Source organism: Cetorhinus maximus, chromosome 21, assembly GCF_964194155.1.
Source record: "Cetorhinus maximus chromosome 21, sCetMax3.hap1.1, whole genome shotgun sequence".
Taxonomy (NCBI): domain Eukaryota; kingdom Metazoa; phylum Chordata; class Chondrichthyes; order Lamniformes; family Cetorhinidae; genus Cetorhinus; species Cetorhinus maximus.
The window spans coordinates 29,086,276-29,111,827 of NC_135899.1; the positions used below are offsets into that span (position 1 = coordinate 29,086,276).

At 43.6% G+C, this 25,552-nt stretch overlaps 1 protein-coding gene and 1 non-coding gene across 2 annotated transcripts; one reads left to right on the plus strand and one right to left on the minus strand.

The window, feature by feature from the left end:
* Positions 1-4,105: 4,105 nt before the first annotated feature.
* On the minus strand, positions 4,106-5,641 carry LOC144695150 (putative G-protein coupled receptor 139). Its single transcript, XM_078566047.1, has 2 exons — positions 5,536-5,641; positions 4,106-5,001 (listed from the first exon to the last, which is right to left on the minus strand). The coding sequence occupies exons 1-2, from the start codon at positions 5,639-5,641 to the stop codon at positions 4,106-4,108; spliced, it is 1,002 nt and encodes a 333-aa protein (XP_078422173.1).
* A 1,819-nt stretch (positions 5,642-7,460) lies between these two features.
* On the plus strand, positions 7,461-7,532 carry trnah-gug (transfer RNA histidin (anticodon GUG)). Its single transcript has one exon. It is a non-coding gene; the product is annotated as a tRNA-His (tRNA).
* Positions 7,533-25,552: the final 18,020 nt, after the last annotated feature.

Genomic DNA, 25,552 nt, shown 5'->3' on the forward strand with positions numbered 1-25,552 from the left:
GCTTGTTTTCTGCGTAGACCCAGGAACACCCGAGTTCCGGGAGGAAGGCAAGGGGTACTGTTGCAGATTTTATTATTATTACCATTATTATGCAAACTAACCCTGCAAAATGCAGAATTTCCAGCCTGAATAATGCCCCCATCACCTTCCAGCCGCAATCACCGACTGTTGCCGGACCTCCTCGCCTTAAATTCAGCCAAACAATCGGAAACCGCAGAGCTCATCATTGATCCCGCCCACGGGACATCCAGACCACACGACCCCAGACGCCGCTCATCAGCAAGAAGAGAATAAAGCTCGCATGTTTCTGTTCTCAGACAAAGAGAGGGGGTGGGGGGGGCACATTCACTTTATTTTGCGAATCCCTTGGAAAAAGGGGTTCCCTGACATCGCGCTGAATGGATTAACCTTTAAGATTATAGCCCTTCTTTATCCATTTGTTTAAGATATTTTAATTCCCTACACACCTGGACACAAATTCTGCTTCGTACCCAACTGTTCCGCTCTCTTCTCCATTGAGGAAATGCCCCGTTCCAGGCTTTATTTTCAGATCCAATGTGGATGATCTGGCATGTGCCTTATTTAAAATCCATTTGCCACAGATTCGCCCATTCATTACATCTTTCAATAAGTCTGTGTAATGTTGACAATTCGATCTATTATTTCGTCTTCGACAAATTTGCTGAAGTGGCTGGAATGCCTCATTATCTAAGCCGTTACGAGATACGGTGAACAGTTGAGGACCCAAAAGAGATCCATGCGGAACATTACGAGGCACGTGCTACCATTTGGTGTACCTACCTACTCCCTATTCTCTCTCTCCTGCCAATCAGCCAACTCCTAACCAGGTCAAGTATTTTCCTGAAATTCCATGGGCTTCGCTTTTAGCTTTTGAGGAACTTTGGCAAATATTTCTGGATATCGATATAAATAACACACACACGCTTTCCTCTGTTCAATAATTTCGCTAGCTCGTCAAAAAAGCACAGGATTTCATCAGACACGACCCCCGTTTACAAATCCCTGACGACTCTCTGAACGGATTTCACTGAGTTCAGTCACCTTAATTACAGACTTCAGAAATTTCGCAGCAACTCAAGTTAGGCTAACTGACTTATAATTCCTGATCTCTCCCCTCTGTCACCTTCTGCAAATAACTGAGTGTCATGTGGAATTTTCCAAACAATTTTAGATACAAGACTACTTGGATGATTATAGGTACGACATCGTAAGTATTCTCACGCAACTCCTTTCGAATTCTTAGTTCTTATACCAACCAGCCTTCCGATTTGTCATTCTCTACTGCCATCATTTGCTTCATTATTGCTGTTGTGTTTATGTTATTTTTTCTGAGCCCCTGTCGATAATACGATATTAGCTTCTTGAGATCTAAGGCCTAAACAAACTCGAAACAAGGAGTCTGCGTTACTGTGGCAACATATGATTTTGCACGCGTCTTGTAGCTTTGGATTATGGTTCGAGGGGCTCCAACTTTTTTCCATCATATGGTGGATCCGGAATCTCCCCTGCTCTTACCATCTGCTATTGGTGTATATTGGAAGAATTTGCCAGTTAAAACCTTATGGGCATACATTCCTTGAACCACGAAGTCCTGGAGTGGAACTTGAGTACAGAGCTGGTGGCTCAAAGGCAAGGACGCTAGAATGTAACTACAACACCTCTTGCACAGCTGCTTGCAATTGACTTCATCACCTAAACCTTTAAACCGGTTGCATCTCTAACTTCTTCCAGTTCTGTGAACTGTCATCGATCTGAAAAGTTTCTCTCACCGCAGTTACTTCCCGGCCTGTTACGCATTTCAACCATTATCCGGTTACATTTCATATTCCCTGTATCCGCAGGATATTGCTTTTTCAATAAGTGTTTAAATCACTACCACGTCTCTTCCAGTAAAGCTTATGTTCATCTCTCAGATTGGATTTCCTTTTTCATTTTCCTACCTTGCTCAACTCCACTATTTCCTGTTTCCTTTCTCATGCCGGGTCAGATAGCTACAAAACTGGCTTTCACAGGCACATCTCTTTCATCAGCATCTGTCGCCTGCTCCGAATAATACTCCATTGATTCGAACTGAAGTTCCACTATCCTGCGTTTCAGATCCACTGACCATTACTGATGTCTCCAAAGTATACAGCAGCCATCTAATCAATGTTCTCGTCGCCTCCTTCAACATCACATGACGCTCAAGGAACATCATCGACCTCCCTTTCTCCAGTAGCACAAACTTAATCTATATAAAAGCTATACTGGCCCAAAGTTCCATTTATTCCTTCACCTCATCAGCATTTTAACAAGAAAGGGTTTCATCATCCGTTCAGATGACAAGAATCGTAGGCTTCAGCAAATCATGGATATCAAAGTCACCCTGGATACTTCCGTCTCATTTTCTTTTCTCTGGCTTCCTCCACTCTTCCAGTCTAAACTGGTGCTGTGTTTTCACGATCTCCTCTGATCTTCAGCACTCCGACACTAAACGATCAGCGCTTAGCAAACCATTCACCTCCACCCCCTTGCGCCTCCCACCACCATCCCTTGCACACACCCAGCATAACGCTGAGTTCCTCTTCGTTGCCGTCGCACCCACGTCTATTCCTTGTCAGGAATAGTCCCCCGCATAGGGGGCTCTCGTCTTCAGAATTACCCATCCACCCGATTCGTACCTCTGCCGCATTACCTCTGCACTGAGATCGGTCATCTCAATTTCCTTCCGGGTAAATCGCTGACAATCAGTTAATCTGTAACAGTGTTTTGTGGTGTCAATATTCCTGCTATCGGTCGGATACCTTATACCAATGTGTTTCATTTGTAGACAATAATTACTGACATCAATTAAATAGCGCAGCTGATTCTAGGTTCTTTGACTTGGTTAATCTGACAGTCTGGTGAGGAAGCACTATTTACTTTAGCTGGTTGTAGCAATTTAGCAGCGCTGATTTAGGCTTAAGTGATAATCATGTCATTTTATCTCTGGATCAAACACGAGTATTGGATCGAGCAGACAATGCAATAATTGTTCAAGGAATTTCGGGAGTTTACTCAAGGAATGGCAAATGACATTTTCTGTTATATTACTGCGAACTCAGGAGAAAGGGAAAAGCTTCTCCCGAGCCCACAAAAACGCTGGGTCTCGTTGTTGGGTTTGCTCACGCCAGCAGACCCAGCCAGCTGCCAGATTAGCACCCGATCCAACTGACTTCCCTCCGTAACCATCTGGGAGCTGCTTCGAGCATCCTTGTGGCGATGTGATGGCAGCAACATTTAAACAAGGCTGCTAATCGAGCCTCAATCTCCATCAATGTATTGCAGAGAGAACACATTTTAAGTGCAAGACAAGTATTTAAGAAAGGAGATAGAGCGAAAAAAGCAGAGAATTATGGATCAGTTAACCTAGCATTAGTTTTCTGGATCTTATCGAATTCTATTCTTAAGAAAAACTGAACGACGTGAAAAGCTTCGGCGGATCGGCGGGAGTCAAGGTGGGTTTGTCAACGGTAGGTCATTCATGACAAATCAAGAGATGACTAAAGGAGTGGACAGGAGGATGTTATTGACTTTCTGAATGTGCTTGATTCAGTTCCTCGTATTTGGCTGCTAGATAAAGTTGAAGCTCGTGAATTTGAAGCAATTATTAACCTCGTTGGGAAGTTCGCTGAACGCCAAAAGACAGAGAGTAGGGATATTGACCCGGTACCCTAATTGACAGAATGTGATTAGTTGTGCCCGACAAGGAACTTTATTGTGGCCTCGACTATTCTCTGCATTTGTTGCTGATTGAGGTCATGGGGTAGAAAGTCAGAGAGCCAACCTGGCAAATTACACAAAAATAAGCACCATTGTAAGCAATGCAGTTACAACGAATTGTTGAAAGATTGAGTTCATAAAGAAAAATGTGTTAAATGGTTTTCAATTCAGGCAACCATGTGACAATTTACTTTGGACCTAGTTATACGTAGTTATGCGAAGTCTTGTTGAAGATATCACATTTTCCACTTGCCTTCGCGTGTCCTGAAAATTCGGAAATCTAAAAGCACATGACCGATAAATCTATAAGCCCTGCCTCAGGTCGATGCTGATTATGTTGTTGTCAACATAATATCCCATTCAGTGTAAACAAATACTTCATCCCATTCTTCAGCTCCTCTCTGAATTTTTTCTGTGTCAGTCCATAGATGCAAGTGTTTGTGCAGGAACTGAGAAGCTGCAACATTATCGCAACTTGTTGCGTGATATATATCGGATTACTGTAATATTTGCCTGTGTAATAAAAGTTTATCACTGGCCAGTTTACCGAATGCACAAGATACACCATCCACAAGATTGTGAAATTCGCAGAAACAGTGAAAAGCAAAATCATGGATTTCCTCCGATTCTTCACCTCTAGATCATTCTGATTCTCACCGATGCTCCGGAGTCCCTTGCGGACTCTATTTGCTACTCTAATATGTCGGACGGTCAGAGCATTGAACAACAATATTAAAAGGATTGGCAATAGAGGGGTCATGACACTGTCGATCCACTCGAACACCTTCCACAATGGGGAAGTCAGATAAGCAGCTGTGGGAACACAATTCCACGGCACGTTATCAATTATAAATGCAGGTTCATTCATGTAGTAAAAGGGGACAGTCCTCAGGCAGCTCACGACAAACACAGTGACAACGACGATTGTCGCAGTTTTCTCCGTGCAATATTTTGATTGTAGCTTCTGACAGCAAATTGCTACAAAGCGGTCAAAGGTGAAGGCAACAGTAAACCAGATGGAACAGTCCACAGTTACAATATATGCAACAAAATTTACAATGCAGACAGGAGTCATAAATAGGAAACTTTTTGGAAAGTACATGATATTAATCCGGTGTAATATCACATGGGTGATAACCACCATGAGATCTGCCATCGCCATGGCCACAAGGTAGCGAGTGACGCATTTGGCTAGGCCGCACTTTCCTCGAGACAGTATCACAATGGCCAGCAAGTTAACTGTAAGAAAAAAGAAACCTAATATTAGCTCAAAACTGCTCCAAATGATATTTTTCAAGAACGATCTAGGCATGATTAAGAAAGCATTTACATATCCGTTTGTTTGCTTTTAGTTCTGGACTAAATATTATTTAATTAAGGAAATCTAATTGTTGGGAAAGGAAATCTGTGGCAAACATGGAAAATGAAGGTGCCCGATGAGCTAAAATGCGAGTAATACTGTTGACGTCATATAGAGGCAAATGTGCTTCGGTTAACAAAAATATTGCTGTACTTCTCATGTGAAAAGCGCGAATGTTGCCCTGTATCTGGAAGCAGTGTATGTGTCAACAAACACAAATAAATAGTTTTGTCCTGTTGGGATATGGTTTGCACAACATCCCACCCTCGCCCTGTTGGGATATGGTGGATACAACATGAAATTCCGAATTCTCAGATCCTGCTGAGACAGGCGGGTTTAGGGTTTAACTCACTGCGAAAGAAGAAAAATAAAGAAAAATAAAGCGGGCTGCGGATCGTTGCCGCCCCTTTTACATTCTTTCTCAATGTCGCATATTCTACCCTTTCGCTTTCCATAGACCACAATCTGCAGTCGCCGGCGGCAAGAATTGAAGAACTTTTCCGAGAATGGGTTATCCATTTATCCAATTAATAAATCGAACGTTTCCAGAGCAGTGACAGTTGGAGCTGGATGCCTGACAGGTTAACAGAGGGATAAGTATTTTTTTTCCTTACCACTTGTGTTAAACGTGGCCTGGGCAAGGCACATAATGATAGGAAAGCGAAAGGGTGGTTTGAAGACCCGAGCAGAAATCGCGGAATGTTCCCATTCGCTTAAAATATCAAACGCTAAAATCCAGTCTAAGAACAGGCGAGTGAAAGTAGATTCAAGCATGAAGTGACGATTTTGAAAAACGATATTTCAAAACGAAATGCTAGTTGACCTATTGTGAATGGCACCCCTGCGGAAACGTTTCTCAAGGTTAAGTAGAGATGGAAACAAATTCGGCCGAGCCAATTGTGGTTTCAACGTTATGCTGAACATTAAAGTAACATTATTGTTTGAATTAAAAATTAAATTTAACAAGCAATAAAATTAGTCCAGACTTAGCTGACACCACCGAACACGGGACAGTTTCGCCTTGATGTTCAACTTCACATTCACGTTTCAATTGTCTTATCAGGAATACCGACGGCTGCAAGAACAGGGTAATAAATGAGGTCTATCTGGTAAATTACAGGGTATCCCATGTTTGCTGTGAACCGCGAATCTCTGTCCTACCATGAACAGGGTTTTGACCGTACGATTGCAGAAGCTTGTGCACATGAGCTCTTATTAACACCATAGATTATCCTCCACGGGGACAGTCACCGAGGGATGTTAGTTACATTCCACTTAACAAACTGATTAATGAACTTGTCTGTGCTCCAAAGATTTGTGTGCAATAGGAAATATATATTAGGGGACATGCAGAAGAAAATTATTTGAAATTTCTTTAAACAGAAAATTTCAAATTGCTTTGCTATGTTTTTTTTTGGACCAGCAGATGAAGAACCTCATTCACAGCAACCCTGGTGCTGAGCTGAATGAACAATGTTTTTGTTCTACTGAACTACAGGCTGGATGAAGAGTCTAATTAAGAATGGTTTTGCTGTTGATGTAGATTAAAAGCTACCTTAACAATGGCCCTACTCTTGAGTTGCTTGGTTACCTCATTTGCAGGAGCTCTGATGTTAAGTTACATGGCCATTCAGAATAACAATCGCCGCTGTGCTGGACGAAAAGCCACCTTTAAAATCTCCTTGGTGTTAAGGTGGGTGCGCAATCATATTAACAGAGGTATGACTGTTAATTTAATGAACAGTCTAATTTAAAGTGACACTTGTGCCGAGCTGGATAAACATCCTCACTGGCAAAAGCACCTGTGTTGAGTTGAATGACGAGTCTCATTTAAACGAGGCTACATATATCCAGGTCGTAGCAGTTCACACATATTCTTCATTTCCCCACTCTTTTGCAATGAATTACGCCAGCAAAGCAAAAATGTATTATATTTCCATAGACCTATGTCGCCGCACATTCACTGTCGTTGTGTCAAAATCCTGGATCGCCCACCCTAAGAACGCTGCGATATAATTACACCACATGGGCTGCAGTGGTTCAAGAAAGTGGCTCACACCTCCTTCTCAAGGTTAAGTAGAGATGGAAACAAATTCGGCCGAGCCACCGGCGCCCACATCCTGTGGAAGAATATAATAATTAAGAGTCAAAGCACCTCCTCTGATTATCTATTTCGCGTCTGGCGTTTTCATTCAGGCAAGATGCCCGGATGGCCTTGGACAGTGCACAAAACATGTGCACTGCTGTTCTGGAGATCTTCTGTGTCCAGTCGCAATTGACTGACTGTTTTGAGTTGTGTCATTATACCTTCCCTCGACGCCAGAGGTGGATGCGTGCTGCCGTGATCGTATAGTGGTTAGTACTCTGCGTTGTGGCCGCAGCAACCTCGGTTCGAATCCGAGTCACGGCATGAATTAATTTATTCCCCTACAACCGTAGAATGTGTAAGTTCACGGACTCCCAGGACACCTGTCCTTTTTGTGGTCTTGTGGAGTCCGTGGACCATGTTTATATAGGGTGTGGTAGGCTGCACTCCCTTTTCAGTTACTTGAAAAACCTTTTATCAATGTTTTGTCTGCACTTCAGCCCCACGCTCCTGATCTACGGACACCCGGTGCGGTGGGGGGCCGGGAAGGAGGAGGACCTCCTCGTGAACTTGCTCCTGGGCCTGGCCAGGTTGGCCATTAACAAGTCCAGGCAGCGGCCGATCGAGAGGGTCATCCCGCCTGATTGTTTGTCCCTCTTCCGCGGCTACGTTCGCGGCCGGATGTCCCTGGAGAGGGAGTACACGGTGTCTGCTGGCACTCTCGAGGCCTTCCTTGCCCAGTGGGCACCGCGGGGACTGGGGTGTTTTATCGACCCCTTTAACCACATTTTGGTTTAATGTTTGTAAGTTTCCTTTAAACTTTGTCCTTGGTTTTACAGCTGACCTTAGGGGCTGTGTTTGCTTTATCCCTTATTTTGTTGATTTATTTTAATTGGTGTTGACTCAAAAGAGTTATACCTTCCCGCGCCACTCTTTCACGCTGCCTCGCGAGTTGCAAACAATCAAATCTTCTCCGCGACGTGTCGTTGGTATTAGATGATTGCTGGCAGTTTTGGTGAGTGAGGGAATGTTAATCCCTTTGTAATCTAATTTTTGTTTGCATATAACATTTAACTGAAATGTACTGTCTGAATTCTAAATTCCCTCGCCTTAAGCAGGGTTTTCAGGGCTCCGTTGCAGGAGGAGGTGAAGTTCACTAATTAAGGAAAGCAGCTTAAACCAGTATTTTACTCTGTAACTGGAGTGAGCTCACTTCTTAGTTTCATCAGGATATCTCAAAAGCCACTTCAGTGGGATCTAACATTGATTGCTGGTCGTTTCGGTGGGTAAGGGGATGGTAATTCTCTGTAAGAATCGAATTCTTGATTCTATTTAGCATTTAACTGAAATGTACTGTGTAAATTCTAAATTTCCCAGCGTTAAGCAGGGAATTCTGGGCTCCACTGCAATAGGAGCTGAAGTTAACCAATTAAGGAAAGCAGCTGAAACGACTTTATTTTCTAACCGCTGTCAAGTAACTCCTTAGTTTCAGCAGGATATAAACAGACATTTTATTGTGACTTAGCACAGTGTGCAATTTTGCACAGAGTGTTGGGAGTTAGGTGAGGAGGGGAAGGAGGTCCTCCTTTGCGTTTGCCTTTTCCAGCTTTTCCACCCCGTAGGAATTTGTTCTTTCTCGAACATAGGGGTAGAAGCTAACTGTTTTGTGAGTATCTGGAAAGTGGTTAGGTTGTATTCTATTCATAAGCTTCAAGAAGAATACAAATTGGGGGCATTGTTAATAAAATATCTATTGAAAAGGAGAATAAATAAGTGAATACTACAAATCAGCGATTAATTAAAACACTTTAAGGATGGCAGGGCAGGTGATTTTTCATGGCTGCAGCATCTGAGAGCTCCTGGATGCCAGTGTGAGCTAGGGCAAACATGTCTGCGGGTAAGGGGACTTAGGCTGCAGCAATTCAGGAAGGCAGCTCACCACCATCCCCTCAAGGGCAATTAGGAATGGGCACTAAATGCTGGCCTAACCATCGACGCTAAAATTCCATGAACGATTAAAATAAAGTGTTTGAGGCTCCAGGAACTTCATCCCAGGGTCATTGATCTGGAGGCTGAGCTGCAGACACTTTGACAACTCAGGGAGGGGAAAGTAACCTGGATGTTTTGTACCAGGAGGCACTTACGATAGGGCCTTCCAATTTGGTCAGCGGTCAGGGACAGGAGGGTGTGATAGCGAATGAGGCACATAAGTGGGCACAGATGGCAGTAGTGCAGGAGCCTCAGCCTTTACAATTCTCCAATAGATTTGAAGCTCTCTCAGCTTGTTTGGATGAGAGTGAATAAGCCATCTGGCTTGGCACTGTAGTACAGGAAGCCATTCAAGTAGTGGGAGCAAAAAGGAAGATATTGGGAGAAGGGGATGGTATAGTGAGGCAGATTGACGTTGTTCTCTGCAGCAAAGAGTGAGAGTCCAGAAGGCTCTGTTGCCTGTCTGGTACCAAAGTTCGAGACATCCGCTCAGGACTGGAGAGCAATTTGCTGTGGGAAGCGGGGGATCCAATTGTCGTGGTCCACATAGGTACCAATGAAATAGGTCGGAGTGCGAAAGAGGTTCTGCATAGAGAGTATGAGGAGCTCGACATTAAAATGAAAATAAGAGCCTCAAATGTTCTGTGGATTATTACCTGGGCCACGTGCAAATTGGCACAGGGGGTATACGTTTTTAAAATAAGATATGTCGCTCAAAGACTGCTGTGGGCGAAGTGGGGTTCCGGTTCATGGGGCATTGGCACCAGAATTGGGGAAAGTGGGATATGTACATTGGGAATGTCCACACCCGAACCGTGCTTGAGTTGGTGTTCTAGTGAACCACAGAATGAGGGAAGTAGAGATGGTTTTAACTAATTAGTCAGGGCAAGGGATCACATTTGGGAAGATTTGGTAAAACAACGAGTAGAGACAAGGCAAAATAGAAAGGTATTAAGATGGCAAATGATAACAGAACATGACAGAAAGGGATAGAGTACAAACCTAGGAGTAAAACAGCAGTCAAGGCTGGAGGTTATTAGAATCAGTAAAGGGCAAAACTAATGGCTCTATATCTGAATGCAAGTAACATTCGAAATAAAACAGATGAGCTGACAGCGCAAATAAAAATAACTAATTTCGATCTGATAGCCATTACAGAGGCATGGCTACATGGATGACAAATATTGGGACCTGAATATTGAAAGGTTAGTGACTTTTAGGAAGGGTGGGAAACTAGGAAACGTTGGAAGGGTGGCCCTACTGATTAATGATGGAATTAGGGCGTAATCGAGGGATGACCAGAGTTCAGGAAAAGAAGGAGTAGAAGCGGTGTGGGTTGAAATAAGAAATGATAAAGCCAATAAGTTACTTGTGACAGTGCGTACAAGCCCTCTAATTGTACCCACATGGTAGGACATAGTACGAAGGAAGAGATGATAAGAGCTTGTCAGAAAGGTACCATGATAATCATTGGCGATTTTAATCTATATATAGATGTTACAAAGAGATGCTCAAAGGTCGTCGAGATGAAGAGTTCATAGAATATTTTCGGGGTAGTTTCTTAGCGCAGCGCATTCTGGAGCCAACCAAAGAGCAGGCTATACCAGACCTTGCATTGTACATCGAGATAGGATTAATTGATAACTACATAGTGAAGGCACCCCTCGGTAGCAACGATCATAGTATGACTGAAATTTACACTACGTTTGAGGGAGGGAAGAATTGGTCCAATTCTAGTAATTTGAACTTGAATAAGGGCAGTTATGCGGGCAGGAATTCACAGATACCTGCATTCCAACGAGAAAGAAAAATTCTAAGGGGAGGACCTACCTATCCAAAAAAGTTAAAGACAGTATCAAACTTAAAGAAAAACCATATAATTGTGCAAAGACGGGTGGCAGGTCAGAAGATTGGGCAGAAGTTAGAGGCGCGTAATCAGTGAGGGGGGACTTCAGACTGCGTGAGTTAGAGACCAAGTGAGTATATTTGGAAATTTGGCTCAAGCGGGAATTCATTGCAAAAGGGGGAAGGAGGAGCTTTAGGTAAGGTTTACTGCAAGAGTGCGACTTAGAATAGGTTGCTGGGAGTTGGGTAATTAAGTGGGTTAGGAAAGGAAGGGAAAGAGGTGCTCTTTTGCTTTCTGCTTCTAAATTTCTCAGCCATCAGGAAGTCGTCCAACACTGCCACAGAAGATACTAGTTATCTGATGAGTGTTCGGTAAGTGACTAAGGTTTATTCTATCCCTAAGTTTCAAAATAGTTTAGCAACTGGTGGTAAGGTTAATAAAATATTTAAAAGCAAAAGTAAAATATATGATTGAATAAAATAATTAAATATGTAATTAGAACAAAATTAAGGATGTCAGAACAGGTGACGTACCACAGCTGTAGCATGCGGGAGATCCTGGATGAGAGTTTGATCCGGAGCAAACACGTTTGCAGTAAATATTTGAATTTTGAGCAGCTTCAGTTCAGAGTTTATGAGCTGGAGGCTGAACTACAAACACTGCGATGCATCAGGAAGGAAGAAAATTACCTGGATTTTTTGTACCAGGAGGCAACCACATCTCTTAGGGCAGGGTCTTCTGGTTTGATCAGTGGTCAGCGACGGGATAGTATGACTGTGAGGGAGGCAAGTGAGGGGTCTCAGAGGGCAGGGGCGCAGGAGTGTAAGCCTCTGCAATTGTCCAATAGCTTTTAGGTTTTTTTCAGCTTGTTTGGATGACAATGGGGACTGGAGGGTGGACGAGCTAATTGGCCATCTCACAGTGGTACAGGAAGCCCTTCAAGTGGAGGGAGCATAAAGGAATGCAATGAAGGAAGGGAATGAGGAGCCCTTTTGCTTTCTGCTTCTAAATTTCTCAGCCATCAGGATGTGAGCATACCATGCCCCTGAAGAAGTTAGTTGTTTGGTGAGTGTCTGGTAAGTGACTAAGGTTTATTCTATGCCTAAGTTTAAAAATAGTCTAGCACCTGGTGGTAAGGCGATGGTACCATGGCACAGGAAACCATTCAAGTGGGGAGAGCAAAAAGGAATACATGGGTAGTGGGGTATAATAGATCCTGAGGGATTGACACCGTTCTCTGGAATAAGCAGCGTGTATCCAGATGTCTATATTGCCTGCCCGTGGCAGGGCGAGGTGCCATATGTTCGGTGCTGGAGTGGAACTTGCAACTAGGAGGTGAGGACCCAATCGCTGTGGTCCATGTAGGTACCAATGACATAGGCAGGGCAAAGAAGGAGCTTCGGAATGGTCAGTATGAGGACCTAGGCAAGAAATTAAGAAGCGGAACCTCAAAGGTCATCATCTCTGGATTATTACCTGAGCCACGTGCAAATTGGCATGGGACAAATCAGCTTAGGGAGATCAATGTGTAGCTCAAAGACTGTCATGGGAGAAAGGGTTTGTGGCGCACTGGCACCAGTACTTGGGAAAGTGGGATCTTCATGATTGGGACGGCCTACACCTGAACCGTGCTGAGACTGGTGTTCTTGCGAGCCGCATTATTTGGGAAATAGAGAGGATTGTGAACTAAATAGTTAAGGCAAGGGATCAAATTTGGGAAGATGTGGTAAACCAAAGTGTAGAGAAAAGGCAAAAGAGAAATGCATTATATTGGGAAATGTAAAACAGATCATGACAGGAAGTGATAGAGAGTTCAAATCTAACAGTAAATCAACAGATGAAGCTAGAGGTTATAAAAAAAACAAAAGGATAAAACTAAAAGCTCTATATCTGAATGCACATCACATTCAAAACAAAGCAGATTAACTGAGACAAGGCATAGAAATAAATAAATACGATTTGATAGCCATTCCGGAGACATGGCTGCAGGAGAACAGGGATTAGCACCTGAATATTGAAGGGCACAGGATATTTACGAAGTACAGTAAGCGAGGAAAAGGTGAAGGGGGAGCTCTATTAGTTAATAAAGGTATTAGCACAATAGGGAGGGATGATCTAAGTTTAGGAAACCAGGATGTGGAAACGCTTTGGGTAGAGATGAGAAGTGGTAAAGGCAAGCAGTCACTTGTGGGAGTTGTGTACAGGCCCGTAATAGTAACCACGTGATAGGGTTGAGCATCCACCAGTTCCACTTTATCCACAGCACGTGTTACTTCCTCAAAGAACTCCAAAAAGTTGGTTAAGCACGATTACCCTTGCACAAAACCATGTTGACACTCCCCGATGAACTTGAGCTCATCCAAGGATAAAGGAAGAAATATTTGGAGCTTTCCAGAAAGGTATGGCGATAATCATGGGAGATTTTAAGTTACATGTACACTTGAAAAGCCAGATGGGCAAATATAGCTTAGATGAGGATTACATTGAATGCCTTTGGGACAGGTTCTTGGAACAGCATTTCCTGGAGCCAATTAGAGAGCAGGCTATACTGGAATTGGTATTGTGCAATGAGATCGGAGTAATTGATGATCTCATTGAGAAGGCTCCCCTAGTTATTAGTGACCATCATAAGACTGAATTTTATGTTCAGTTTGAGGGAGAGAGGAGTGGGGCTGAGACAAAGTTTTTGACTTTATATAAGGGCAATTATGAGGGCATGAAAGATGAGCTGGCGGAAGTGAATTGGCAAATTAAGTTAAGGGATAGGTCAATAGAGATAGGGTGGCTAATATTTAAGGGGATATTTCAGAATGTGCAGAATAGATACATTCTAACGAGTAAGAAAAAAAAGCCCCAGGGATGGACACAACATTCGTGGTTAACTAGAATGGTTAAAGATAGCATTAAACTTAAAGAAAAAAACATATAGTTGTGCAACGATAGGTAGAAGGCTAGAAGGTTGGATAGAGTATAAGGGACAGCAAAGAATGACTAAAAGACTAAAAAATAGAGTATGAGAGAAAACTAGCTAGAAATATAAAAACAGAAAGTAGGAGTATTTAGAAGTATTTAAAAGAGTTAACAAAGAGAGTTTTGGGCCTATAGAAAGTGAATTTGAGAATTGGTAATGAAAAACAAGGCGGTGACGGATAAATTGGAGGTATTTTGCATCAATTTACACGATAGAAGATACAAATATCATCCCGGAAGCATCTACAAACCAGGAAATAGAAGTTGGGAATGGAGTCGGGGAAATGAAAGCTACCAGAGAGGTGATACTGAGTAAATCGTTGGAGCTGTGGGCTGACAAGACTCTTGGGTCCTGATGGACTTCATCCTGGGGGCATGAAAGAAGTGTCTAGTCAGATAGTTGATGCATTGGTTTTAATTTTCCAGAACTCCCTAGATTCGGGGAAGGTCCCACTAGATTGGAAGATAGTAAATGTACCTCCATTATTTAAACAGGGAGGGAGGCGGAAAGTGGGGAATTACAGGTCAGTTAGCTTAAAATCTGCCATAGTGTAAATGTTATAAACTATTGAAGAAGTTAGAGCAGGGCACTTGGATCAGCTCAAGTTCATCAGGGAGTGTCAGCATCGTTTTGTGAAAGGGAAATCGGGCTTAACCAACTTTTTGGAGTTTTTTAAGGAAGTAACATGTGCTGTGGATAAAGTGGAACTGGTGGATGCACGCAACTTAGATTTCCAGAAGTAATTTGATAAAGTGCCACATCAAAGGTTACTGTGGAAAATAAAAAAAACCTATGGTATAGGGCGTAACATATTGGCATGGATAGAAAGTTGGCTGGCTAACAGGAAGCAGAGAGTAGGCATATATTTGTCTTTTCTAGGTTGGCAAGATGCAACGAGTGGCGTGCCACAAGGATTAGTGTTGAGACATCAACTGGTTACAATTTATATAAATGGCTTGGATGAAGGGATTGAAGGGAAGTTTGCCAAATGTGTTGATGACTCAAAGATAGGCAGGCAAGTGAGTTGTGAAGAGGACATAAGGAGGCTACAGACAGATGTAGATAGGTTAAGTGAGTGCGAAAATATCTGGCAGATGTAGATAGGTTAAGTGAGTGCGAAAATATCTGGCAGATGGAGTTTAATGTGGGAAAATGTGAAATTGTCCATTTTGGCGGTGAGAGATTACAGAGTTCTCCGGTGCACAGGGATCTGGGTGCCCCGGTGCTGAATTACAAAAGGATAGCCTGAAAGTACATCAAGTAATTAGGAAACCTAATAAAATGTTATCATTTATTGCGAGGGGAATTGAATAGAAAAGTAGGGAGGTTCTGCTTGAGTTGTGCAGGGCAATGGTGAGACCACATTTGGAGTACTGTGTACAGTATCGGTCACCTCATTTAAGGAAGGAAATAAATGCGTTGTAAGCAGTTCAGAAAAGGTTTACAAGGCTAATAACAGGAATGGCTGGGTTGTCTTAAGAGGAAAGTTTGGACAGACATGGCTTATATCCACTTAAGTTTAGAAGAATACAGGCGATCTAAGATCCTGAGGGGTCTTGACATAGTGGATGTGGAGAGGATGTTTCCTCTTGTGGGAGAATCTAGAACTAGGGGTCACAGTTTAAAAATAAGTGGTCGCCCATTTCAAACAGAGATGAGGCCATTTTTGATTGTCTCCACAGCTTAGGAAATTTGTCCCTTGCTGAGCAATTGTTGGAGAGCTTGCAGTAACTCTTTTTTTAAACGCTGCTGTTGAGTAACAAGTCGCTCTTATAAAGGGTTTTGTGAATACAAAATCTCCGGTAGACCTTGGGCGTTTTGTCCTGCTGGGACGATGACTAGCTTTCCTCAGCTGTTAAGGAGGAGCTTCTGAGCGACTTGACCTGCAGTGGCCTTGTACCACGCCCATGCTTTAGCGAAGCTATTCCTTAAAATCTGGGTGCTTTCCTGATGTTTTGCGACTCTTCTGTAGACACGATTAGTTCTTGCCATTTATTTCAACTTTCATCTGATAGTGCATCTGCCAGCCTTTCTCCAGTTTCCAGAGATCCGACAGGTATTAATGAGATCTTCGGCGCTGTCTAAATCTGCATTCAGAAACTTTCAATCTCGACGATAGTTTCAGTTGTGTGAAATGGTAAAATACTCACAATTCTTACTCTCCACGAGATAGCAAAACAGGGACTCAAATTCTACATCAGAATATATCTAATTCATGTTTTTTTAGGTGTAAGTATTTTCAGTTCCTCGTAATTACTTCTCCAATCCTTGGGAAGTGTCGCCTACATTCGAGTTTCAGATTTTGTCCTGGAGCTTTGTGTGGTTAGAGGTAGTGGTGGTTGTTGGAGGTCAGTCATCTCAGCTCCAGGACGTGACTGCAGGAGTTCCTCAGGGTAGTGTCCTGGGCCCAACCATCTTCAGATACTTTATCAATCACCTTCTTCCCATCATAAGGTCAGAAGTGTGGATGTTCGCGGATGATTGCACGATGTTCAACAGCATTCGTGACTCCTCAGATACTGACGCAATCCATCTCCAAATGCCGCTTGACCGGGACAATATCCAGGCTTGGGCTGACAAGTGGCAAGGAACATTCACGCCACACAAGTGTCAGGCAATGAGAGAATTCAACCATCGTCCCTTGATGTTCAATGACATTACCATCACTGAATCCCCCACTATCAACATCCTGGGTGTTACGATTAACCAGAAACTGAACTGAACTAGTCATATAAATACTGTGGCTACAAGAGCAGATCAGGGGCTAGGAATAGTGCGATGAGTAACTCACCTACTGACTCTCCAAAGCCTGTCCACCGTCTACAAGGCACACGTCAGGAGTGTGATGGAATACTTCCCAATTGCCTGGATGAGTGCAGCTGCCACAACACTCAAGAAGCTTGACTCTGTCCAGGACATGGTCGTCCACTTGATTGGCACCACATCCACAAACATCCATTTGTGGGATGTGGGCTTCGCTGGCTGGGCCAGCATTTATTGCCCATCCCTAATTGCCCTTGAGAAGGTGGTGGTGATCTGTTTTCTTGAACCGCTGCAGTCCATGTGGTGTAGGCAAACCCACAGTGCTGTTAGGAAGGGAAGTCCAAGGTTTTGACCCAGCAACAGTGAAAGAACTGCAATATATTCCCAAGTCAGGATGATTAGTGACTTGGAGGCTAACTTCCAGGTGGTGGTGTTCCCATCTGTCTGCTGCCCTTGTGCTTTTAGATGGTAGTGGTGATGGGTTTGAAAGTTGCTCAGGAACCTTGGTGAGTTGCTGCAGTGCATCTTGTAGATGGTACACACTGCTGCCACTGTGCGTCAGTGGTGGCGGAAGTGAATGTTTGTGGATGGGGTGCCAATCAAACGGGCTGCTTTGTCCTGGATGGTGTCGAGCTTCTTGAGTGTTGTTGGAGCTGCACTCAACTTGCCAGCCTATCCGTCGCAGCCCTCAATTGCTTAGAGAAATGTATTACGCACACAAAACACAGCTCTTCAATTGACTGCATCACTCGGGTCTCAAAAAATGTCATAAACAATCCGGTCGCTGCCCTTCAATCCAAAGCCTGCTTGGCAGCGCTTATTTTTCTGGCGTTCACACAAATCGAAATCTATCGACTGCTTTCAAAGCACAGGTGCAGATTTGTGCGAATGGTACTCGCAGGAAGAGCGGCGGGAGCAGAACAAACCTAATTACGTGAAGGTGGGTTTGAATTCCGCAACATTAAGCAACAGGTATGTAAGGGCACTAGACTTGGAAGGAGTACATAAGTTTTCGTTGCCAAAACAACCATGTCTTCATGCAATAAAAATTGATTATTCGATGCCTTATAATAGCGGCTGCCACACGGAGAAAAATATTTAAAGCGTGATTCAAACTCGAACCGAAGCTGCTGTGAGCACAACACAGACGACTAACCACTGCAAGATCGCAGCGCCACAAACCGGCTGCGTCATTAGTAGCTGCTTGCAGTAATGTTGCAAATGATGTTCTCTCAAAAGGGTTGGATGTTTTTTCGACAGTTTAAAATAAGAGCCCTCAAAAATCCCCGCAAAGATGGAATTCGACACACGCCGCAACCGCGACTAAAGGTTTAAACCCACGCTTTTTCACCTCTCGGCTCGGCAGTTGAGCTCATTTTTAAAGCTGCTGACTCTAAACTAAAAGTTGGCATTCCCCCGACTTTAGTGCAAAATGTCATAAAAGTAAAGTACTGAAAATGCAGCAAATCTGAAAACAGCAAAAGAGGAGATGCGGAGAAACGCAGGAGGTCCAGCAGTATCTTTTGAAAAGAGAAACAGGTTTCGAGTTTCAGATTTGTAATATCGCCCCAGAGCCGAGGTTGCTGCAGCCGCAATGCCAAGTTCTAACCATTGTAAGGTCACAGCGTGACACTACGGCTGTAGGTCTGTAAGGACAGAATTGGTAACCGAGATTGTCCGCTCACTTAATAGGAACATTAACCAACTAATCTGCAGAGGCGAGGTGGATAATCACAATGACTGGCGACCTGGCTCTTAACACTGACTTATCGGTCCTCGGCCTCCTGCAGTGTACCAATGAAGCTCAACATATATTCGAGGGATAGCACCTCATCTTTCGATTCGGCGAGAGGCAGCCTTCCGGGCTCAACATTGAATTTAGCAAATTCGCATCGCAATTGCTGTTTACACCTCCCCTGTTTCTTTACTTGTTCCATTGTTCTTGCAGGGAGCTGGGAATGACCTGACGGGCCGAATGACCCTGATTCTGTGCTGGAACCATTCTATTATTCTATGCTTACCACTTCATTTAACCATAAACTCTTTTGTCGTTTAATCTATCGTAGTGTCCATCCTATCGCAGCCCGTCCCTTTTGTTATTTTTCCACCGCCCACCCCTTCACTTGCTTAAAAAAGTGTCACATTTCCATCTACCCAGTTCTTAAGAATTACATTTAGATGTAGAAACGTTCTTTCTGTATCTAAAACCTCTTAATACTTGTTTGATGCACCTTTTAGCGGATTTGTTGACTCTTGGACAGCTTGTTCGGTTGGAATCTCACTCATCCAGGCAACAAAAATCAGATCTCCAAAGCGCGTCTAATCAATACATTTTATTTTCTGCTCTGCTTTTCCGATGAAATATTTTAGAAGTTACAAAACATTGAACTTGGGATGAATTCAGAGTCCGTATGCAATAGAAATACAGTTTGGGCAAATCAATGTCAAACTGCTGGTCTTGGAGCTCTGTCAGACTGCGCGTATTTTCAGACCAGGTGAAACCTGAAAGCTTTCAGCCGGCTGCCTGCATCAGCGAGCATGGCATCGCCTGAATTGCTGACAAATTGACAGTCCGCTTAAACGGGTAAACCTTCTTGAAATTTTATCTCTATTTTCTCCGCGTGTGTTGCGCTGGGAAACTTCCGACATGCGTTATCTTGTTTTCAAAAGTCTAATTCCATCCCGCGTTTAAGTAAATGGAGCCTCTGACTTGGGGGGCAAAATGCAACACGGACGGGCTTGTACAGGATCTGAACCCGGGACTTCTCGTATACTCAATGAATTAAACCCCCTAAATAAGAATCACACCGCTCGAATAACGAGGCGCCAGTCGTGGGCATGCTACTAACAAATGTTTTCACTGGCACGTAAAGCCGTTGAGTGACTATTTAAAATGACTAATATAAAAGTAAGAAATGCTACAAATACTCAAAACAGTCAGACAGCATCTGTGGAAAGGGAAACAGTTCATGTCTCAGCTCGATGGCCTTTTATCAAAGCTGACAAAAATTAGAAATGTAATAGCTGATAAAGCAAGTAAAAATGGGAAAGGCGGAAAGATAGAGTGAAAATCAGGAAAGCTTAGGTGACAAGAGCTTGCTGTGCATGATCAAAGGACATGCTCTTGTACAAAGGGGAACAGCCATCTTGTAGATGACATTCCTGTGGCCTGAGCACAGTGGAGCTCCTCCTGATTTGTGACGTTCAAATCGTACAACGGTTAGTCCTGCTGCAGCAACCTCGTTCTGAGGGAATGTCATAAACCTGAAAACGTCAAACCGGTTTCTCTTTCCAAAGATGTTGCCGGACATCCTGCGTTTTCTGTTTGCATTTCAGATTTGACGCATCGTCAGAATCTTGCTTTTGTGTGAAATTGGAGTATCCATGTCGGTGTTCCTGAAAAGAAACCTCGACTCAAACCCGTGTTCGGAGCATGAATTGAGTTAGTCAAGGCGCTTCATTGCGCCACTAGTCTGGCTGCATGGCAGAAGCGTAATTCCTCCGTTCAATGCCTTAACTCGACTGCTCTGCAGCAGGAAAGTCAGCTTTTAGTTAGCAGACACTGGCTTCAAAAGTGAGATGAGCGGGAGATGATAGCATGGCCGAGTGGTTTAAAGCTGCGGTCTCTGTCAGCGTGGGTGTCGAAGTCCCTCCTGGTGAGGATTGTTAACGGTTCATATTTTAGACTCTTCAATCTTTTCGAGATGATAATGTAAAAACAAAAAACGCCGACGCCGGAAAACTGAAATAAAAATGTGAGATCACCTTCATCTGAAACTTTCCTTCCTCTCGCGGATGCTGCCTGCACTGCTGAATATTTGCAAATTTAAAAATATATATTTTATGTTCTATGGGGATCTGTTAGTTTAGATAGCTCGTGGGTGGTGCAGAATGACGTCAATGACGCGGACTCAATCCCTGTGGTAGTGCTGTGGTAATTCATGAAGCCTCCTTGCCTTGTCTCAATCTTCTTGTAGAACTCATTTTTTAACCACTCTTTTAATATTTATATGCCTATAGGAGGCTTTTGGATTCCCCCTTCTGTTAGCTGTTAGTTCCTTCTCACACTCTCGGTTTCTCCGATTTTTTTTCAACTCACCTCTCAACCTTCTATATTGAATCTAATTCTCAATTGCATTATCCACCACACATCTGTCACGAGTACCCTTTATTCTGTTTCATCTTCCCACGCTTATCTCTTTCGTCATTGAGAACATTCTGTATTTGTTTTCCCTACCTTTTCCCTTGACTGTCCCAGAACTATCTTGACTTTAAGGACAGGTCATTGTTCAGTTACTGTTTTGCCTGCCAATCTTGTGATGCCAATTTATCTGAGCGAAATCCGATGTCACTCCATTCACGTTTCACCTATTGGAATTAATTACTCTTACTCTCGATTGCTCCTGTCGTTTTCTATAGCCAACTTAAAGCTTAAGACAGGAATATCTCTGCCAACTATATGTTCTCCTAATGATACCCGATCAACCTGGCCCACCTCATTCCCTAACGCAGGCCCAGCAATGCCCCGTTCTCCTTTAGGTTGAAACATACTAATGCAGAAAAATGTTCCTGAACACACTCTTAGAATTATTGCTCCTCCCTGCCATTTACAATCGCACTCTATATTGGGATAGTTAATGGCTCCCATTATAACTGCTCCATAATTTTTGCACCTCTCTGCAAAGTCCTTGCAAATTTGTTTCTCTGTATCTTATTTACTAGCTGATGTAGTTGATGGCCTATAGAATACACTGAACAATGTAATAGCTCCTCTTTGTTTCTTAGCTCTGGCTAAATAGATTCTGTCCCCAACCCCTCTGAGACATCCTCTTTCTCCAGCATTGTAATGCTCTGCTCAATCAATACTGCCATCACTCTTTTTTTTCTCTTCAACCTTCTTTATCGTTCCTAAACAACTTGTATCCAGGGATATTTAGTAAACTGTTCTGATCTTCTTTGAGCAAGGTGTCTATTATCACCACAACATCATATTGCCACGTAGCCACCCGTATCTGCAACTCACCCACCATATCCCATGCAATCACATATATGCTCATTAAACATAATTTGGAATTATTGCATTCCTTCTTACTCTGAAACTAGTATGTGTTGTCTGTATTTTGCAATTCTCTGTACACATTTGTCTACCTCTCTAATATTACCTCCTGCTTCCCATACCCCTGCAACATTTGTTCAAACCCTCTCCAATAGCAAATCGCCCTGCAATAAAATTGGTCCCAGCTTTGTTCAGCTGCAAATTGTCTGGCCTATTCAAGTCTCATCTCCCCAAGGCCGGTCCCAATGTTCCAGGAATCTAAAGCCCTCTTTTGTGCACCAGCTCTCCAACCATGCAATCATCCGCTCTATCTTCACATTTCTTCACTCACTTGCACGTGGTAAGGGAATAACCCAGTGATTAATACTTCTGTAGTCCTGCTTGCTTGGTTTCTTTCTAGCTGCCTAAAGTCTAATTGCAGGAGCACATTCCACTTCCTACCTGTGCCATTTGTTCCAATGTGGATGAAGACCATTGGCTGTTCACCCTCCCTTCTTCAGAGTGCTCTGCAGCCTTTCAGTGACATCCTTGACTCTGGCAAAAGGGAGGTAACATACCATTCTAACCATAAAAAATTTCAAATCTTCCCACCCCTGATGAAAGAACAAGAACCTTCTTACCTTCCTTTCAGGTGCTAAGGAATGCAAGCTCCAACAACTTATTGATAACAACGCCCACAATGGGCCCTCCACTCTTTCCCGTCCCTCTGACCCCATCCTTCCTTCTAATCCCAGCCCCTGCCGTGTATTCACCATACCCTCTGTCCTTCCCTGTCTGATGCTGAACGTTGAGCACTCAGCAAAGGACTCAGTTTCATCCCGTTATGCCCTCACCTCAATGAATATCGGGCTTGGCACGATGCTGAATGCTTTTCATGCGGCCTTTGTCTCCATGCCCACTTCTTTAGCCAGGAGTCCCCCTCCCGTTCCATAGATCCTTTCACCCACCTCCAGTATTTTCCCTCCACCTGGACCTTGTTCTAGTCCTAATCAGGCCCCCTCCCACAACTCTTTTCTCAGTACATCATTGACTGTTTCGGTGCCGCTTCATGCTTTCGTCTGGATCTGGAAAATTTGATCAATTTTGCTTCCAATTTCCACCCACCTTCACATGGTCCATCTCTGACACATCACTTCTCTTCCTTGACCTCTCTATCTCAATTTATGTTCTCCAACAACATCCATTACAAGCCCACTGACTCCCACAACTACCTCGGCTACAGCTCCTCACATCCTGCTTCCTGTAAGGACATTCATCCCATTCCCTCAGTTCCTTTGCCTCTGTTGCATCTGTTCTGATGATACCAATTTCCAAAACGGCACTTCTGGCATGTCTTCCTTAACCGAGGTTTCCCACCCATTGTGGTTGACAGGGCTCTCAGCCGTGTCTAACTCATCTCCCACGCCTCTGCCCTCTCATCTTCCTCTCCCTCCCAGAACCATGATAGTGTCCCCCTTGTCCTCACCTTTTCACCCCACCAGCCTCCACATTCAAAGGATCATCATCCACCATTTCCACCAACTCCAGCATGATGCCACCACCAAACAAGTCTTCCCCTCACCCCTCTGTCAGCATTCCGTAGGGTCTGTTCCCTCTGGGACTTCCTGGTCCACTCCTCCGGCACCACCAACACCTCATGCCTTTCCCACGGCACCTTCCCATGTAATCACAGAAGGTGAAACACCTGTCCATTTAGCTTCTCCCTCCTCACTGCACAAGGGCCCAAAAACTCCTTTCAGGTGAAGCAGCGCTTCACTTGCACCTTCATATTTGGTCGACTGCATCCGTTGCTCCCAATGCGGTCTCCTTTACATTAGGGAGACCAAATGTAGACTGGGTTACTGCTTTGTGGAACACCTTCACTCAGCCGCAAGCATGATCCAGACCTTTCTGTTGCTTGCCTTTTCAACACACCATCCTGTTCTCATGCACCCATGCCCGCCCTTGGCCTGCTGCAATGTTCCAGTGAAGCCCAACACAAGTTGGAGGAACAGCACCTCATCTTCAGATTAGGCACTTTACAGCCTTATGGAATTAACATTGAGTTCAACAACTTCAGACCTGAACTCTCTCGTCAATCTTCGCCCCCTTTTAATCGTTTCTTCAAAATTTATTTTTTATCTACCCATATTTATATATTTTTATTCATTTATTCATTGTTTTAGCCCCTTTTTAAATTCCCCTTTCTATCCTTTTTCCCCAACACCTCCCCCTCCCCCCACCCCGCCCCCAAAAGGGCCATCTGTTACTTGGTCTATGTTGTTCTTTCAGAGTGCTTACCCTTGCTCTGATATTATCAGATTCTGTTCTCTTACCATTATGCCAGTATCAACACCTTTTTTTTTAGCGCTTATCACGATCATTAACACTCCTTTTGTCCTTTTGTTCATGACATCGTTGTCAATCTCTCCTTTGCTCCCACCTATCGCTGGCCTTCTATCCAGCTTCACCTGCTCCATCAACCACCCCCCCCCCCCCCCACCTTAAGCAGTATAAATTTCATCATATTCCTACTTCTAGCTCTGAAGAAGGGTCATACGGATTCGAAACGTTGACTCTGTTCCTGTCTCTACAGTGCTGTCAAACCTGTTGAGTTTTACCAAGATTTACTGGTTTTGTTTCAGATTTCCAGCATCCGCAGCATTTTGCTCTTATCTGATGAAAGGTCATTGGCATGAAGCAAGAGGTCTCGAGTACAAATTCTTGACGAGCTCTTTTGTGTTGTTACTTGTTGCCCAAGTCACGGATGAGTTCTCAATTTATTTTCTATTGAAGGCGGGGTTGATATCTGGAGAGTGAGAATCAGTGGACATGATGAAGGGAGTTTGTTAACGCAGCTCACGTGGAAAAATTGAAGTTAAATGTTAAAGATGATTTGCTCATGTGAGCAGACTATGAGTTTCTCCCATTTAGGCGATCTCAGGCTTGCTGATTCAGTAGCTGGATGATTGTGTTCAGTTTTAAACTTGCAGTCTGACAGAGTTTGAAACCCCACCGTTTGATTTGAATGTATTCTAATTGTATTCTAGGAGCTGTGCTGAGCTGGAAGTTTCATGCAGTTTGCTAAGCTAGTTTAGAGGGAATTAAGGATCTGGAATAGTGGAAAAGGCTCAAATCAATTGCTGGTCACCAAGTAGCTCAAATGGCATTTCAGAAGCAGTCCCAGGAACTTGGACCACCATCTAAGGTTATGGAGAGATGGTGATGTCACTACATTGGAAATCCAAAGGCCCAGGTAATGTTTTTGTGACAGAGGTTCAAATCCCACCATGGCCAGTTGGTGGAATTTAAATTCAGTGTTTTAATTTTTAAAAATCTGGAATTGAAAATCAGTTTCAGTTAATGATGAGCATGAAGCCATCATCGATTGTTGAAAAAAAAACACTTGGTTCACTAATGTCTTTTAGGGAAGGAATCTTCCACCTTTACTGGTCTGATCTACATATGACTCCAAACCCACAACAATGTAGTTGACTCTTAGCTGCCTTTTAGAAATAGCCTAGCAAACCACTCAGTTCAAAGACAATCAGGGATGGTCGATAATGTCTGGCCGTGCCAGTGACGTCCATGTCTCACTGAAAGGATAAAAGAAAATAGTGCCACAGTGTGAGTGGTCATTGGATTTGATGGTCTCGATGCAATTGGTCCCTGGATTTGGTGTCCCAGTGGAAGGGGACCCTGGATTTGGTGTCCCAGTGGAAGGGGACCCTGGATTTGGT